Source organism: Carettochelys insculpta, chromosome 29 (genome assembly GCF_033958435.1).
Source record: "Carettochelys insculpta isolate YL-2023 chromosome 29, ASM3395843v1, whole genome shotgun sequence".
Classification (NCBI taxonomy): Eukaryota; Metazoa; Chordata; order Testudines; family Carettochelyidae; genus Carettochelys; species Carettochelys insculpta.
Genome location: NC_134165.1, coordinates 16,764,652 through 16,783,948, shown reverse-complemented (window position 1 = coordinate 16,783,948; position 19,297 = coordinate 16,764,652). Strand labels below are relative to the sequence as shown.

Sequence of the window (19,297 nt, the reverse complement as noted above, 5' to 3'; positions counted from 1 at the left end):
AGGCCACATCCAGCCCACAAGACATAGGTTCCTCACCCTTAGGCTATGCCTACACTGTGCCCCCTAACTTGAATTACATATCCTAATTCGAGTCAATTTGAAAATAAGTCATTCGGGATTTGGCCTACACAGTGCCAAATTCTGAAACAGTAATATTTTGAGGTATTCCCTTAACCCCTCTCGCAATGAGGGGTAGAGGGATGCCAAAATAACACACCCAGTATTTGAAAAAAGTTTTGAAATATCGGGCATGTTTCCTAGATATAGAGTTACTATTTCAGGATACTTCCGTATCCCAAAATAGCTCAACAATGCAAATATAGCCCCACTGTAAAGGGTTCACATGCTACTTTATGCTTCAACCACCATGTCACAGGACATGCCTCCATGCTGATGAGAGCACATGGGGTCAGCTCATGGACATCCCTTTGAGATGGGCACACCCGATGTGCTGATCGTATCACTGAGCCTGCTTACGTGCCCTTTTGGATGCCCCTTCACTTTGTCCTGCTGGGACAGCAGCTCTCGTTTTCCCCCACCAAAGGCACAGAGGTGGGAAAAAAAGCCCTCCAGCATACTAACAGACACTGGTAACAGCTCTGGGACAGAACAGCAAACAGGAACTTGACAGCACCCATGAGCACAGCCCTCAAAAGGGACCAAAAACCTAAAACAAATCCATCATATGGGTGTAAGATTTACACAAGTAAAGCTCAAAGTTTGCTCTCTATCACTGAACGATTCAATGCTGTTCTCTCCCTCCACCACAACTATTGTTTACACTGGGTTTTTATATAAAAACCTCTTTTGTTTAAGTATAACAAATAGGATTTCAGTGGCTACAAGAGAAAACAGACAGATCAAAGCAAGTTACTAATCTAAAATAAACAAAAATGTGTCAGCTAAGCCTAACACACCAAGGCTACATCTATACGTGCCCCAAACTTCGAAATGGCCATTTCGAAGTTTACTAATGAAGCGCTGAAATGCATATTCAGCGCTTCATTAGCATGCGGGCAGCCGCAGCACTTCGAAATTGACGCGCCTCGCGTCTCGTCCAGACGGGGCTCCTTTTCGAAAGGATGCCGCCTACTTCGAAGTCCCCTTATTCCCATCAGCTCATGGGAATAAGGAGACTTCGAAGTAGGTGGGGTCCTTTCGAAAAACGAGCCCCGTCTGGACAAGACGCGCGGCAGCGAGGCGCATCAATTTCGAAGTGCTGCGGCCGCCCGTGTGCTAATGAAGCGCTGAATGTGCATTTCAGCGCTTCATTAGTAAACTTCAAAATGGCCATTTGCGTGGCCATTTCGAAGTTTGGGGCACGTGTAGACACGGCTCAAGAGAGACCATACAGATCTCTTTTCTCACTCTAGTCCTTATTTCAGGTATAATCCTTCAGTTCAGAGCTGATCTTTAATCTGAATTTCAGCTAACAGCTTCTTCAAAAGCCAGCTGAAAATGATTGCTTCCCCATCCATTAAACAGAACGTCCCCAGAGCGGGAATCCTTTATTAAATTCTCCCTATCCCAATGGAAAACACACCAAATTCAAGAGGGATTCAAGCACTAGAGGGCATGGTCATGTATCTTAGTAGGACCAGCCAGTTTGGGCTTAAGAAAAACCATGTACAGATCAAGAGCTAATAAAACAGGTTTACACTTCATGTATAAAAAAGAGATACATGTCTATACATTGAACTGACACATTCAGGGGATCACATGCTCTTGAATGATAAGTTACTTGCCCTGTTTTGCATAAACACACACATTCAAAACATATGTCCCCAAAAATATGGGGGTGAAGCATTAGAGGGGTTCTGCTCAATAAAGGTCCAAAGCCGCATAGCACGCATGTTTACTTTTGTCCTCATGAGTCAAATGTCACCAACGGACAACTGATTTCCCATTTTGGTGGTTCAGTTTCTATAGTTTCCACATGGAAGTATTGCTCTTAAGTCTTCTGAAGATATGCACCACACTTAGACTACCCTGGATTTTGGAAGGCATGTCAGATTCTTAAATCAAGTGATGCAGCTGCCTTTAGAAATCTCACATTGGTGGTTTGCATTTTGTTAAATCTGAAGTGAAAGTGTTCTTAAAAACAAAAAACACATTTTGGGTCTTCAGCCGAGATGGCTTTAGTATGAAATATATGGCAGAACACAAGTAAAATATAGTACAGCTCCTGCTTTTCTCCCCCATGGAATTCAGTCAAACATTTAGTTAAAGCTTTTTTGTATGTCTTGGCATTTGGCTGAACAAGTAGTAAGACTGAGTGGACTTTGAGGATCTAAAGAAACAGATTGTTTTATTTCTCAGTACAGTTGTGTAATAAAATCTGCATTTGTAAGTTGCATTTTGCACAATAAAGAAATTGCACTACAGTAGTTATGTGATGTTAGGTAAATTAAAAAATACCATTGTTTATTTTAACAGCACAAATATTTGTAATAAAAATAAATTGAGCACCTAAACATAGAATACTGGGTTGTAATTTGAGTCAATATATTTGAAAATGGAGAAAAACAATACTTAAATTGTAATTCATATTCTGTTTAACAGCACAATTAAATCTGATCAAGATTTTTAATTGCTTGTGTGTGTGCGCGCGCACTTTATTAGTCGACAGCCTTAATTTGAAGGTGATGGTACTGTGAGAGATGTAAATGGCTATTAAATATACTACAGGAATATATGTTTGTGCCAACACATTTAAGTACATAGAGGTCTCTTTAGTAACTTCCAGATCCTTATCTGAGGCTGTGTCTACACTACAGAAAAAACTTCAAGGTTGCTTACTTCGAAGTTGAGCGCCTACACATCTCCTACTTCGAAGTTAAACTTCAAAGTTGGACAATACTCCATTCCTATGAATGGAGTAAGGACTTCGAAGTTGGGCTCCCTGCTTCTAAGTAGGGAAAAATGTGTGTAGACTCACTGCTGGTTATTTCGATGTAGTGCCTAACTTCCAAGTTAACTTCAAAGTTAGTTCCTAGCGTAGACACACCCTGAGTGGACTTATCTATAGCATGGAAACATTCATTTAGGTAAATCTCTGAACTGAGGTAAAGCCTGTTGCATATAGGAGTCACATCACAGGTAACATGATACCAACCAGCTTCTCACAGTCTGCTTCAGCTCTCTGTCTTCGCTTGATCTCCACATCCACCTGATTGCGAGCATGTTTTAATTTCACATCTAGTGCACTCCGCTCAGTTTCGGTTTTCATCAGAAGATCCTTGTACCTGGCCAGCTCACGATCTGCTTTCTGCCACTTCTTTCGAAACTCTTCAAAGTTCTTTGCCAACTGCATAAACTCTGGAAGGAGGATGCTTAGTCTTAACAACAGTGAAGACTGGAAGCAGAAGCCCCACACACACTATGTGCGACAAAACCTTCCATTAATGATTGACTTCAAGACAAGACCTCAGCTGTCTTGTTAGCAAACCCAGACGAAGAGAAGAAAGTCTGCAGGAGAGTGTAGGGCTATAGTGCAGCTAATCTACCCAGCAGTTCCACTAGCTCCCCATATCAGAATCAAGATTCATGTTTTACTGGCCACCCAGTCCCTATCATGTAGTGTAGACTTCAGTGTAAGGACAGTCACTCCCAGGAATTCATGTGCCATTGTAAATGAGCTTACAGAAAATAACCTTCCTGGCAAACTGTCATGCATCAATCCAAAGCTACCACTACTAAAACATGAACACAAAGCATGTTACAATAAAAGCTTAGTATAGAAGAAAAATTTTCAATAGCAGATTCAAATGTAACTGCTGTAATATGCTCCAGTAAATGTAGATTAGTATTACACATGCCTGGAGCTGCAACTCCATTCAATTAGATAAATTATGCAAATATTGATGGGGGCGGGGGGAGAAAAGGACTTTTGCGTCAGCTGTTTAACACTGCCCCATAGGAAACATAACTGTTCCACCCTGCAAAGCTACAGCAAGAAGGGATTTCACACGTCTTCCTTTAAGCTGGGGTTTTCCTCACCATCCCTCTGCTTTTTATGCAAGCAGATAACGCTCAAAAACATGGACGTTTTTCTGGCCCATCTCAAAGAAAACTAACTATTGGGCCTCTAAGATTTTTCACCCCTCCTTTGGTACTATTTAGCTTACTACACTCAGTCTCTCTCACAAGCCTTATAAACTCAGTTTGGAATTCTGTGCACAAGCAAACCAGCCTGTTATAGCATTATGCATCCTTCCTAGAAGTTCAGTTGGCCAATTCAGTAATCTAATCAGAGCTAATGAAAAAAGTTTTGATCCCAAATCTAGCTGCCTGGAAGAGCATCGCTATCTACAGAGCCATCAGTGGGCTCTTCAGTACTCAGGGCTGAAGTCAAAAAGCTAGCAGTCGTCAGAGTCAACTTGTAAGTTGTTTGGTGTAAGACTACACAAGACTTACGGCATTCATTTCCTTCATTTAGAAATTCTGCCTGGCGCACAAGTTGATCAAACAGATTCCGTAAATTCAGCACTGCTGTCTCCATCTTCCTGTCAAGAAATCAAGAGAATTAGAGAGATCTACCCAAGTGCCTCCACTCTTCCACAGAGGTCATTGCTAGCCAAGGACAAATCTGGGCTCAAGTGTGACGCCACATTTGGAGCCAACCACAAAAAGCATCTGAAAAGTGCAGATTCATAGAGCTATACATTTCTCATCTCATTCTTGGAAAAAGACACACACTCTCCGGTGTTTCATATAAGTTGCAATATACAATTGGGACTCATCTCCCAACAAGGCAATTAGGGATTTCATGTCAATGTATTATTAAGGGTGTATCCCAATAACAGCCAACGCATAGAGAATTCTTCAAATCACATCATCATTTTCCATACATTTTCAGAGCTACACTTATAAAAATTAACTGAAATGTTCTTGAGATCTTTGGGTAGATTTGGATTTTTGTTTCATTTTGCAAAAATCCCTGTGTCTTAATAGGGATGTAAAACCTAGTTTAAGGAGTTAACCAGTCAAATGCTAGGTTGTGAAGGGCAGGGGAGTGGAAGGAATGAAGTACCAGGGAACAAAATACATCCAAAGTACAAAACTGGTCCTGTCGGTGGGAGAGTTGCACTATACATGAAAGAAAGCACAGAATCAAATTAAGTAAAAATCTTAAATTCACCAAACTGTTTCATAGAATCTTTATGGATGGTAATTCCATCCTCTAATAGTAGGAGCATAGTAGTAGGGATATATTATTGACTGCCTGACCCGGACAGTGACTGGAAAATGCTAAGGGAGTTAAGGAGGCTATAAAATTAAACTCAATAATGAGTGATTTCAACTATCCCCATATGTCTTGGATATATGACGACACCACAGGATGGGAGGCAGAGATAGTTTCTTGACATCTTAAATGACTGCTTCTTGGAGCAGGTGGCTCTAGAACCCACAAGAAAGGCAATTTTTGATTTAGTCCTAAATGCAATATAGGATCTAGCCCAAGAGGTGACTATAGGTGGTCCGCTTGGAAATAGTGATCATACTATAATTAAATTTAACGTTCTTGTGACAAGAAAAACAGGACAGCAGCTCAACTCTATGGTATTTAATCTCAGAAAGGAGTACTACACAAACATTAGGGGGTTAGTTATACAAAAATTAAAAAGGTACAACGACAAAAGCAACATCCCTGAAAGATGCATAGAAACTTTTCAAAGACACCATACTAGAGGCTCAAGTTAAATGTATACTCCAAATTAAAAAAACATTAGGAGAACCAAAAGAGTGACACTGTGGCTTAACAACCAAGTAAAAGATGAAATGAGAGATAAAGAGGCATAATTTAAAAGGTGGAAGTTAAATCCTAGTGAGGAAAATAGAAGCATAAACTCTGTCAGATGATACAAAAAAAAAAAAAAAAAAAGCAGTCATGTAGCACTTTAAAGACTAACAAAATAATTTATCTAATTGAATGGAGTTGCAACTCCAGACATGTGTAATACTAATCTACATTTACTGGAGCATATTACAGCAGTTACATTTGACAGTGTAACTTCAGATCTGGAAATACAGATGAAAGTAAATTGGCATGACAAGAATTTAATGGAAAGATGTGGGGGGGGAATAAAAACTGGTGAATCAGCTACATATGACAGAAGGAGGGGGAAGAAAGTTACTTACTGCAAGTGTCTATTAAGTTAAGTGACTTGCCTGAGATCGCTGTGAATATCAAAATGGGGAAACTGTCCTCGTAATGCATAAGGTAATTGCTCTCTCTACTGAGACCCAGGTGCAAAAGTGCTGAAATTGAAAATGAACTCCAGTTCAGATGTCTCCCTTTGTAATCTGGTGTAAAAAAGTCTGTTTTAGGATGCAGGTTTTCAGATCTTTGATGCTATAAGCCTTCTCCACTGAAATGCTCACTAACAGGTTTACCAAAACAAAAAAGCAGTCCAGTAGCACTTTAAAGACTGACAAAATAATTTGAGTTGATGAGCTTTCGTGGGACAGACCCACTTCTTCAGATCATAGCCGAAGGAGAACTGAAAGAGGGGGTCGAGAGAGTCAGACAGTTGTTCACAGGTGTGCTGGAAGAATTCCTTTAGAAGGAGGTGGCGAAAGAAGGCTTCAGGGTCACCACAGAATTGTATTAAGTTCATGGAGGAAGCAGGGCATAAGGAAAGACCCCAGGATAAAAAAAGACTCTTCTGCTGGGCTGAGTTGGTAGTTGGAAAGGTTAACAATAGTGTTAGTTGAGCAGTCGTTATTGTAGTTGAAGTAATGTAGAAAATGTATTCTTTTTTTTTTTTGTAGGTAGAAGTGTGTTTTATAACTTTGTCTAGTACAGGTAAAGTCTCGTTCTGTGGGGTCTTGCGTGAACAGTGACTCTCTCGACACACCCCCCCCCCCCCCACCAAGAAGAATTCTGTGTGGACTCCCCCTGACGGTCATAGTGAGAGTCTGGATTTCTAGTTCAATGCTTCTGCAACCGTACTCAGACTGATGTTATTCACAAACGATGCCAAAATGAGAGAATCTCAACTATGTTGAATGCTATGCTGTCGAGAGTCTCAAAAACAACCCAGACATTATAATCAAACCAGCCAACAAAGGGGGTGTTGTTGTCATCATGAATAAGTCAAACTATGAACAGGAGGCAGCCAGACAACTCTCCAACACCACATTTTACAGACCTCTCTCCACTGATCCCACAGTGGAATGCCAAAGGAAATTACAAAAACTACTTAAGGAACTCCTTGCTGCAACTAGAGACCTCACTCACTCAGACACACCATCTGAGCCCCAGTCTGGATTATTCTATTTCCTTCCCAAAATCCACAAACCTGGAAACCCCAGACGCTCTATCATTTCAGGTATTGGCACCCTTACCAACAGACTATCTAGTTATGTGGACTCCCTCCGCAAACCCTATGCAACCAACACTCCCAGCTATCTCTGAGATACCACTGACTTCCTGAGGAAGTTACAAAACATCAGAAAAGTTCCTGACAATGCCATCCTTGCCACAATGGATGTAGAGGCTCTGTACACTAATATTCCACACAAAGATGGATTACAAGCTATCAGGAATACCACCCCTGATGTCACCACAGCCAATCTGGTGTTTGACCTCTATAACTTTGTACTCACCCACAGTTATTTCCAATTTGGGGACAATTTATACCTCCAGATTAGTGGAACTCCTATGGGCACCCACACAGCCCCACAATATACTAATATATTTATGGCTGACCTGGAACAACAATTCCTCAGCTCTTGTCCCCTATTACCTCTCCTCTACTTAAGATACATTGATGACATCCTTATGATTTGGACCCACGGTATAGACACTCTGGAAGAATTCCACAGAGACTTTATCAATCTGCACTCCACCATCAACTTTTGCCTCAATTACTCCATGCAAGAGATACATTTCCCAGACAATACAATACAAAGCAAGGATGGCCTGATCGGTACCACACTGTACCGGAAACCCACTGATTGCTATACTTACCTACACCCTTCTAGCTTCCGTCCTGCACACTTAACTACATCCATTGTTTACAGTCAAGCCCTTAGGTACAGTCACATTTGCTCTGATCCTACTGACAGAGACCAAAAGCTACAAGATGTTTACCAAATATTCATAAACCTGAATTACCCACCAGGAGAATTAAAAAAAAAAAACAAACAAGTCAACATGGCCAGACGAATATCCAGAGACCACCTACTCCAAGATAGGCCCAAAAAAGCCAAGAACAGAACACCACTGGTCATAACCTACAGCCCCCAACTCAAACCACAGCAACGAATTATTAAAGACCTACAACCTATTCTTATTCAAGATGCCACACTCCAGAAGGCCCTAGGTGACAGGCCTCTTCTCTCCTACAGACAACCTCCCAACTTTATGAGGATTTTCACCAACAGCCACAGCCTATACTGCAGGAACACCACTCCTGGGACTTTTCCTTGCAACAAAGCCCACTGCCAGCTTTGTCCACATCTCTTTTCTGGAAATACGCTTACTGGACCAAACCAGGTTATTCACAGAACACGGGCACATTCTCATGTTCCTCAACTAACATCATATATGTCATCAAGTGCCAACAATGTCCTGATGCTTTATATATTGGACAGACTTCAAACTCTTAGACAAAGAGTTAATGGGTACAAACCAGACATAAAAAACACTCCTGATCCACAAACCTGTTAGTTGACATTTTAATGGAGTGGGCCATCCTGTTAAGAGTTTGTGTGTTACTGAAAAGAAATTTTCACAACACCCTTCAAAGAGAGGCTGCTGAACTTTCTTTCATATTCAAATACAACACATTAACACATGGTTTGAACCGAGATTGGAATTTTCTGGGTCACTATATGGGTTTGTTTGCATACTTGGCTAAATCTAATTCTTGACTCTCCCCCCACCCCCACTTCTGCCCCTCTACTCTCTGATTTGCTGATCTTCATAATTTTTTTTCTGATTTGTCCACCTTGATTACTGTTTTTGGTTCTCTGTGCCTTAAATGTTGAGTCTGTTCTGGTATAGCTATGGTCTGAAGAAGTGGGTCTGTCCCACGAAAGCTCATCGCCTAATAAGTTGTTATTATTCCTGACTGAACTAACCTTGTTATCCCCAGCCTTGCTCTGGCTTATTTATACCGGGCCCTGCAGATTTCCATGACCAGCATCTGATGAAGGGAGTCTTTTGCTCACGAAAGCTCATGCTCAAAACTTTTCTGTTAGTCTATACAGTGCCACAGGACCCTTTATTGCTCTTACAGCTCCAGACTAACATGGCTACCCCCCACCCGATACTTAATAAATTATTGTTAGTCGTTAAAGTGCTGCTGGACTGCTTTTTTGTTTTGATCGTATATAGACTAGCACGGGTTTCTCTCGGTTACTATTTAACAGGTTTATGGCACTGAATCAGCTACATAGGAAAGAAAGGGAGGGTGCAAAGTTGGGGGAGAGGGGCAAGAAAATTTATTGCAAGTGCCTATTAAGTGACTTGCCCGAGATCAATATGAATATCAAAAGGTGGGGAAACAGGTTTGTCACATCTCTGTGACTGTTCTATCAAATGAAGTGTAAAAGTATAATTAGGATGGCCCAAAAGGAATCTGAAGACTCGAAAATTAATAACAATTTTAAATACACTAGAAGCAGGAAGCCTGCTAAACAACTGGTGGAGCCACTGACTGATCAAGATGCTGTGGGAGCACTCAAGTCATTGCAAAGAAACTAAATGAATTCTTTGCATTGTTTTTCCACACCTGGGGATAGGAGGGAGATTGGCTCCAGTTTAGCATTCTTCTTGGGTGATAAATCTGAGTAATTGACCCAGATGGAGGTCCCTCACCATAGGCTCTGAAGCAAAGTAAACTGTCACAAGATAAGTGGTCAGTCCATGTGAGGACCTTCCAACAGCTTAAAATAGTGTTTTCCAAAGTGTGGCACACATACCACTGGTGGTATGTGAAAGGATTTCGACTGATACACAGCAGAAATAAATTACTAAACATCAGGAGATAAGCATTGGGTCAGCACTTGAAGAGGGGATAAGCCAATAAAGCTAAAGTGCTGAAAGGGGTATGCAAATGTTAAGTTTGAGAAACACTGGGTTAAAAGATAAGAAACCAAAAGGTAGGAATAAAATATCAGGTTTTCAGAACTAGTGTTGTCTCGGTACAGGCTCCTGGAAAACCTGTCCTATTCAACATATTTATAAATTATCTTGGGAAAGGGGCAAATAGCGATGTGGCAAAATTTGCAAAGGATACTAAATTCATAGAGTACTAGGACTAGAAGAGACCTTGAGAGGCCATTGAGTCCAGCCCCCTGCCCTCATGGCAGGACCTAGTACTGTCTAAACCATCCCTGATAGACGTCTATCTAACCTGTTCTTAAATATCTCCAGCGATGGAGATTCCACAACCTCCCTTGGCAATTTATTCCACTGTTTGACCACCCTGACAGTTAGGAACTTTTTTCTAATGTCCAACCTAAACCTCCCTTGCTGCAGTTTAGGCCCATTGCCTCTTGCTCTATCCTCAGAGGCCAAGAAGAACAAGCTTTCTTCCTCCTCCTCATGGCTCCCTTTCAGATACCTGAAAACCGCTATCATGTCTCCCCTCAATCTTCTCTTTTCCAAACTAAACAAGCCCAATTTTTTCAGCCTTTCTTCATAGGTCACGTTCTCTAGACCTTTAATTATTCTTGTTGCTCTTTTCTGGACCCTCTCATTTCTCCACATCTTTCTTGAACTGCGGTGCCCAGAACTGGACACAATACTCCAGCTGAGGCCTAACCAGTGCAGAGTAGAGCGGAAGAATGACTTCTCATGTCTTGTTCATGACACACCTGTTAATGCATCCCAGAATCATGTTTGCTTTTTTTGCAACAGCATCACATTGCTGACTCATATTTAGCTTGTGGTCCACTATAACCCCTAGACCCCTTTCCGCTACAGTCATTCTTAGACAGTCTCTTCCCCATTCTGTATGTGTGAAACTGATTGTTCCTTCCTAAGTGGAGCACTTTGCATTTGTCCTTATTAAACTTCATCCTGTTTACCTCAGACCACTTCTCCAATTTATCCAGATCATTTTGAATTATGACCCTATCCTCCAAAGATTGTGAAGGGTTTCAAAACATCTCAAAAATAGGTGACTGGGCAACAAAGTGGCAAATGCTATCCAATGTTGATAATTACAACATTATTTACATTGGAAATCATAATCCCAACTATACATATTAGACTATGGGGTCTATTAGCTACAACCATTTAAGTGAGAGATCTTGGAGTCACTGTGGATAGCCCTCTGAAAACATCCACTCAATGTAGAGCAGAAGTAAAAAAAACAGAACACAACATTAGGAATCATTTAAAAAGAATAAAATAGAATATCTTATTACCTCTATATAAATCCATGGTATGCCCACATCTTGAATATTGTGTGCAGATGTGTTCTCATTTCTAAATAGATATCTTGGGACTGGAAAAAAAGTTCAGAAAATGTCTGCCATATTAGGAGGGATTAACAAGAGTGGGACTTTTCAGGTTAGGAAAGAGAAGACTAAAGGGGAATATGGCAGAGGTCTATAAAATCATGACGGGCATGGAGAAAGTTAATAAGGAAAAAAGTTGCTTACTCGTTTCCCCCAAGACAAGTAGCAGCAGTCACCAAATGAAATTAATAGGTAGCATGTTTAACACAAATGAAAGTGCTGCTATGACTCAATGCACAGTCAACCTATAGAACGCCTTTCCAGAGGATGTTGTGAAGGCCAGGACTATAACAGGGTTCAAAAAGAGCTACATAAATTTGTGAAAGATAAATCTATTAGCCAAGATGGGCAGGAGTGCTGTCCCTACCCTTTGTTTGACTGGAGTTGGGAATGGGCAACAAGGGAAGGATCACTTGATGATTACCTGTTCTGTTCATCCCTTCTGGCACACCTGGCATTGGCCACTGTTGGAAGACAAGATACTGAAGTAGATGGACTTTTGGTCTGACCAAGTATAACCACTCTTATGGAGAGGTTAACAACATTGTGAATGGCACAGCCAATATTCAGAGCAATATTGATAAATTGGAGAACTGGGAAATAGGCAACTAAAACCAATGCACAAATAGAGAATGGGGGATGACTGACATGGCTGCAGCACTGCTGAGAATGATCTGGTAACATAATAGTGGTGTTCAGATACTTAAAAGGCCACCATTAGAAAAAAAGGACAGAAAAGTTGTTCTCTCTTGCCACAGAGGATAGGACAAGAGGCAATGGTTCAAACTATAGCACAACAGATTAAGGTTTAAATTTAGGAAAAAAAACTTAACTGTAAGAAAAGTAGGAAAATAGAACTGACTGCCTAGAGCCAGGGTAAGCAACCCACGACACAGAGACCAATTTTCATCGGCAAGCAATGCGGGAGCTAAGGCCTACCCCTTCTCCCCCATGCAGCTGGGTGTTTACTCAAAGCTGCGTCACCCCTGGATTAACAAGACACCAGCTAATGCTACCAACCACCATCTAGAGATCTGCATCTTCATTTATTAATGAAGCTGTTGTAAGTAGGATTATTAGGGACTTCAAAAAGTATCACTGGCACTTGGACCCTACACAGAAGGCACAAGGTCAAATTTTGGCACTCCACCTCAGAAAGGCTGCTGACCCCCTGGCCTAGAGAGCCTGTAGAAGCAAAGTCGTGGAAGGTTTTAAAAAGGATGCTGGATAACTAACTATTTTGGATGATTTAGATGCTACAACATTCTACATCTTGGCAGAAGTTATACTGGATAACTCTTACAATCTTTTCTAACCCTGGGATTTTCAGCGGTACTGAATATCCCGAATTGAGTGTTTAGCACCTCGAGACAAATCACACAATTTATAGTGGAGTTTCTACTATTCCCACTCAGTGACCAGATGCAAAGAACCTATATATTTAGGAAGCATTGAAGTAGCAATACACTTTATAATTCATTTTGAAAATTAGATTATTTTAATTAACATAAGAGGCTGATTTGTTTGAGCCAATTTAGTAATTCATGATGCTAAGGGAGAGCAAAGTTTGATATATAATGCCATTAACACATCACTACAAGGCATGGCATATTTATCTGTGGAAATACCTGGAACTCCTCTGTGCTATCAGGCACATAGCCAAAGACCTTAACTGCCAAATTAATTTAGAAATTTTATTCTATATCCAGTGCAACTTGGACAGACTATATTACAGTATGGACACAAAATTAAAATGCAACATTTTCTCTGCAAATCAAGATCTTACTTCACCATATAGGCATATCAGTACAACATATACGACAAACACCTGATTTGTTTGGTACCATATCCAAAATGATACGGCTTTGTAGAATCAAGCACTAGCCAAGAAATTCTCCTATCAGTCTCATTACACCAATAAAGAGCACGAGTGGATAAAATGCCCATGGAATCAGTCCAGAAGCAGTTCTTTTTATTGGTTCTTAACAGGCCACTCTCCTGTGGTTAGGAAAATAAGAGTATCACTTTTGGTTACTTAAAAAAAGAATCCATCACCGGCTACAGACTGGTTCCCTCCACATCAACTCAAGCAAACTTGTTTTTAAAAATCAGACTTCAGGCTGCAGCGCCAGCTCCTCTGCCAGGGATACAAGGAGCTTACATGGAAGCAAGCTGTACCCAAACTCTGCTCTTCACAGGAAGAGGAACTTCAAAAAGAGATAACCCTTTCTCCCCTCATTATTGCTTCAACTGAAACGCACACTTCACTCTTCTTCCCTCATCCCAAAACAACTTATAAAACACAAGACACAATATACCACCAATCATTCCTATCCATGTTTTTTCCCCCCCTCTGCTATGTGCCCAGCCTGGTTACACAAGCGCATAGTGGCCGGCTTTTAAGTCAGATTGTCCTCAGTTGTTTTTGCATTATTTTCTTTGCCATCCTCTCCTTGTTTGTATTCCAGAAGCTCCCCACTTTACCATAACACCATTTATTTATACCTTGCCTAACGAGGACCTGAATGCCAGGGTCCTATGTTCCAAAAATCTAAATAGGATGTGCATATCAATATATATTTATTCACAGATGTGAAGAGTCTTGCAGTAGATAACCATTTACCTCATCACTAGCCAATCAATGCCAACCTCTGAAGCCTTATTTATCCAAGATCATCAACTCTCAAGTCAACTCAATAGCTGGCAAGTGTATATCACCTTCAAGTACAGGGAAGATTATTCTCAGTAAAGAAGGATTAATAACAAGTCTGCCACTGGAAGAGAATGTTCTCTGCATGGGTGCTTAATGATTCACTCTGCAGTTCCCTCACCAGTAACACTTATGGTTGGGGGTGGGGAATCCACAGACAGCAGTCTGGATCCAGCCCTCGAGGCTCAGGGCTCCTCCCCACAGCATCTGGCCCACTTCAGGTTAGGGGTATGGAGCCCCAAGCCTCAATCAGGGGCCAGAGCCAGGCCATGGGCTCCGCCTGGCTTGTAGGAAAGGGAAAAAACAGCTCCACATGCTGCCACTGCTTCTCTGCCAGCAGGGGAAACAGCACCACTAAGAAATGCTACCAGGAGGTGGTTCTCCACTACTGATTGGCAAGACCAGCAGGAGACAGAGCCAAGTAGCAGCAGGGGACATAGAGCCATGTATACCCCCAGGGAGATGTGAAAGTAAGTACTACCGCCCCCATCACCCACCCCCCTTTCTGCACCCCCACTCCCACCATCCCCAGCTCCCTCCTACATGCCTCTCTCACAGCCCACTCCTGCATCCTACCATCCTCCAAGCCCATTTATCAGTGGCCCCCTCCCATATTGAACCCGTCGCCATTTTTACCCCCACCACAGAGCCTAAGGGGAGGACCACAAAATCTACTAACCCGATGCACATAGCCGCTGGGGCTGCTCCTTGAGGAAAATGAGAGGAGTACCTTTTTTTATGTATTTCAGTTGGGGACCAGTGAGGTTGGTGGGGCCTGTTTTGGTTTTTTGGGGAGAAGGGAATGACAGGAGAGAGTGTGGGGAGGACTTCTTACTTGTATGGCCCTGGATTGATTTTTTTCTGTGGGTTAGAGGCCTCCAACCCCAAAAAGGTTCTCCACACCTGACTTATGGGATACCATACAGATATACAAGCAAGAGATACAATAAATCTATGAGGGCCAGATTCTTAAAACTAAAGTAGACCTACCCATCTCACCATAAATAGAACCCTAACAGTCTAAACCCTGATTTCTTTATTTACAAGAGCGGTCACACTGAAATCTGATGAAGTGGGTCTTTGACCACGAAAGCTTATGCTCATACATTTCTGTTAGTCTATAAAGTGCCACAGGACCCCTCGTTGCTTTTGCAGATCCAGACTAACACAGCTACCCCTCCAATACTGAAATCAAGGGGACTACCTTTGGCACCCACAGCTAGGTTTGCTTCTCTTGGTGGTGCACTTTAACACAGGCCTTGGCACACATAACAAAATTCACTCCATACATAGATAACTAAGATTAAAAACTAACACAGCTAACCCTCCGATTCTTAAGATTAACAGGAATATTACTCCTGTCCCTCCCCTCACCGGCCACACAACTATGCCCCCCACAGCCCTGCCAACAACTGATGGCAGAGGGGGCCCGCTGCCAGGCAGCCCCCATCTTCCCTCGCAATCATCAGACCCAACCTTGAAAGGCAGAGCCAGCCGTTCCGAAGGCACCGCCAGCGCCTTCCCACCCCTTCAGTGACCGGGACAAGCCGGTCCTGGCAGCTAGCAGTATCAAAGCGTGGAACTCTTGGGACCGGCTCGGTCTGACGGGCATCGGTTCCACATCTCAGAGGGTGGGAACGACGCGACGGAGAGGGACGGTGAAGATTCCTGCCCAGTCAGCCTCGGCCCCACGCCACGGCCAGCTCGATCCTGGAAGCACCCGCTACTCAACCCTCCGCCTTACCCTGGTCGCTCGCAGGCCTGCCCTGCCTCAGCCACCGGCACGCGCTCAACCACAACCTCCGTCCTCCAGGTTCCGCGCAACGCCCTCACCCTCAGATTTGAATCCTAACAGCCGACTAATCACGGAAAGCTGGCGGGACCTTCCCTGCCCCTCATTGGTCCCGCGTTCTTACGTAGAAGGGGCACGCTGAAGCTGACCTGTACGCCATCTTTGTTAAGGGCCCACCATCCCAGTTCCGGTCCCTCCTCTCTTTCTTTGGAGTCAGCTCCTGGGCGTTATGTTCCTCGCTGAGGACTGGTGTCACAATGGAGCCCTTCGCCTGGGAAACGCACCCGCTGCAATGCACAGTCCTCATAATGCCCATGGTGCAGTCTCCTGTAAGAGCTGATCTAAGGGCGTACAGACACTACGGCCTGCATTTTGGAGCTTCTACACGAGGGCTGTAAAACCGAGGTCAGGAGCGCTTGTTTCATTGCATTTCCTATGAGTCACACCAAGGACTGGCAATATTTAGACGTGGGATAGAATCATAGAAGAGTAGGACTGGAAGGGACCTCGAGAGGCCATCGAGTCCAGCCCCCTGCCCTCATGGCAGGACCAAGCACTTTCTAGACCATCCTTGAAAGCCATCTATCTAACCTCTTCTTAAATATCTCTACTGATGGAGATTCTACCACTTCCCTTGGCAATTCATTCCAGTGTTTGACCACCCTGACAGGAACTTTTTCCTCATGTCCAACCTGAACGTCCCCTGCTGCAATTAAGTCCATTGCCTCTTGTTCTATCCTCAGAGGCAAGGAAGAACAAGTTCCCTCCCTCTGCCTTTTGACACCCTTTTAGATACCTGAAGACTGCTATCATGTTCCCCCTCAATCTTCTCTTTTCCAAACTAAACAAGCCCAATTCTTTCAGCCTTTCTTCCTAGGTCATGTTCTCTAGACCTTTGATCATTCTCGTTGCTCTCCTCTGGACCCTCTCCAATTTCCCCACATCCTTCCTGAACTGTGGTACCCAGAACTGGACACAATACTCCAGCTGAGGCCTAACCAGTGCAGAGTAGAGCGGGAGAATGATTTCTCGTGTCTTGTTCACGACACACCTGTTAATGCATCGTAGAATCATGTTTGCTTTTTTTGCAACAGCATCACACTGTTGACTCATATTTAGCTTGTGGTCCACTATAACCCCTAGATCCCTTTCTGCTGTACTCATTCCTAGGCAGTCCTTTCCCATTCTGTATGTGTGACACTGATTGTGCCTTCCTAAGTGGAGCACTTTGCATTTGTCCTTATTAAACTTCATCCTGTTTGCCTCAGCCCATTTCTCCAGTTTATCCAGATCCTTTTGAATTATGACCCTATCCTCCAAAGAAGTTGCAACCCCTCCCAGCTTGGTATCATCTGCAAACTTAATACGTGTACTTTCTATGTCAATATTTAAATCGTTAATGAAGATATTGAACAGAACCGGTCCTAAAACAGACCCCTGTGGAACCCCACTAATGAAATAATGGATAATGAAAGCCTGCCCGCCTTTTTCCATTCCCAACTTGTTCACGAAAGACTTTTCCATTTCGTCCCAGCTGTTACACAGACATATCTTGAAAGACAGACCCTGTGCTAATTAGATTTCAGTTTTAGGATTAAATCCTGTAAACACATCCTTGCTTCATATTACTATTATTGTTATTTGTGTGGCCATAGCTACTATCAGTACTTCCAAATTCCATTGATGTGAATGGAATTACTTGTGGTGGGTGCAGTATCCAGATTTAATGCAGGATCTGATTTCACTTGTATTAGTATTCTTCTATGGTAAAGCAGTTAGGTTACTTTTGTACATAAGGATTATGGGGTTAGGCTTACCTCCTGACATTTCCATGATTACATTTCAAAGAAAGTTTACATAGGTGTTAATGTCTAAAGGTACAGAAACAAAATAATTCTTTTAACAGATTTTTGGAGTGTTGTAAATATACCTGAGGACTGATGTTTTTTAAAAATGTCTTAAGTTGCTAACTTAATACAGTACATGGTAAATTTTTAAAACATGAAGAATTTTGCCATGGAACCTGTTTATTCATATGGTCTTTCAATTAGTGTTGGATTCCGGGCAAGCAGCTTCCATTACATTTTAGAAAAGTGACAAAGTAGGCACCAAATAAAGGCTTAACAACATGCACTGAAGTCAACAGGAGTTGGGTCTGACTCTATTTGAGGCACTCAAAAAATCAATAGCCACTTTTGAAAATTTTATCCTTCTGAATCAGCATTTAGCTAAAACAGGAGCAAGCACTACATAAAACTAAAATCAATTTTATAAATTAATTTAAATTAGATAAACAGTTTAGGCTAGCTTAGCCCTATTTTACAAATGGGAAAATAAGAACTACTGGTGAAGCAGCTTGTAAAAGCTCTAGCTATCTATTTAGGTACCTATTATAATGCCCTCATCAAATTAGCATCGGAGATTCTCCTAGCTGGCTAAACACAAAAGTAGAACTCTCTCTTTCCTTTCCAACTTTACTAGTTTATAGGTTGGTTTATGTAGGTAAATTGTGTGTTTTGAGAAGAAATTATGGAGGCAAAGCTGAGCAGGAGAGGCTATGTGGTAAAATCAGGAATAAAACCCAAGAATCCTGACTTTCACTCTGCACCTTAGCTTACAGAGAGGTAAACTGGATGGTTTAAAATTATTTTCCATCTCTGTAGTTTGTTGTTTTATCTACTAGATAAAACTGCCATCCAGAGTCTTTTAACATACAGTTAGAAATTAGAACATTTAAAGACTCCTGGTTCAGAACAATGATACCTCAAGAGATTTTTCCCCTGTAATCTTGAATCTGAAAAAAAAATTAAGAGCTGTCTCCTCTGCTTTAGAAAACAAATGCATGCTGCCTAGGTGATCCATTCTGAAATATTTAACTAGGTGCACCATGTTAAAATCAAAACAAATAAAACCAATAATTACACAAAACAAACTCACAAAGCTATAAAATAATTGTGCATTTTAATTTCTTAATGCTGAAACAAAACAGTGGGTAACTGAAGGATGGATATTAGCAATTATAAAACAGAACTAAAAGCTTAATAATTATAAGTAAAGAAGTGAGTTCATAAAACATTACAGTGCATAAGAGTCTGACTTTCATAAAAATCTGTATCTTCTAGGTTATAGATCTTCGTCCAGTATAACAATAATAAACTAATATTTTACACTTGTATAGTATTTTTCCACTGGAGGACTTCAAACCCCTTTACAAATATTAATGAATTTAACTACTTTACTCCCCAGGAAAATAAGTCAAAATTATACATTTTACAGGGAAATTGAGGCATAGAAGGGCACTTATTCTCCCAAGTCTA

General features: G+C 41.8%; 1 protein-coding gene across 2 annotated transcripts in view; it reads right to left on the bottom strand.

Annotated features, from left to right (window-relative positions):
* The window catches only part of RACGAP1 (Rac GTPase activating protein 1), a 53,200-nt gene extending 37,182 nt beyond the window's left edge, over positions 1-16,018 (bottom strand). For both annotated transcript variants that reach the window (XM_074979581.1, XM_074979582.1), the window contains exons 1-3: positions 15,933-16,018; positions 4,417-4,505; positions 3,116-3,318 (exon numbers count right to left, since the gene is read on the bottom strand). In XM_074979581.1, coding sequence (XP_074835682.1) covers positions 3,116-3,318; positions 4,417-4,501 — 288 coding nt within the window. In that variant the 5' untranslated portion in view covers positions 4,502-4,505; positions 15,933-16,018. The remainder of the gene's footprint in view (positions 1-3,115; positions 3,319-4,416; positions 4,506-15,932) is intronic.
* Positions 16,019-19,297: the final 3,279 nt, after the last annotated feature.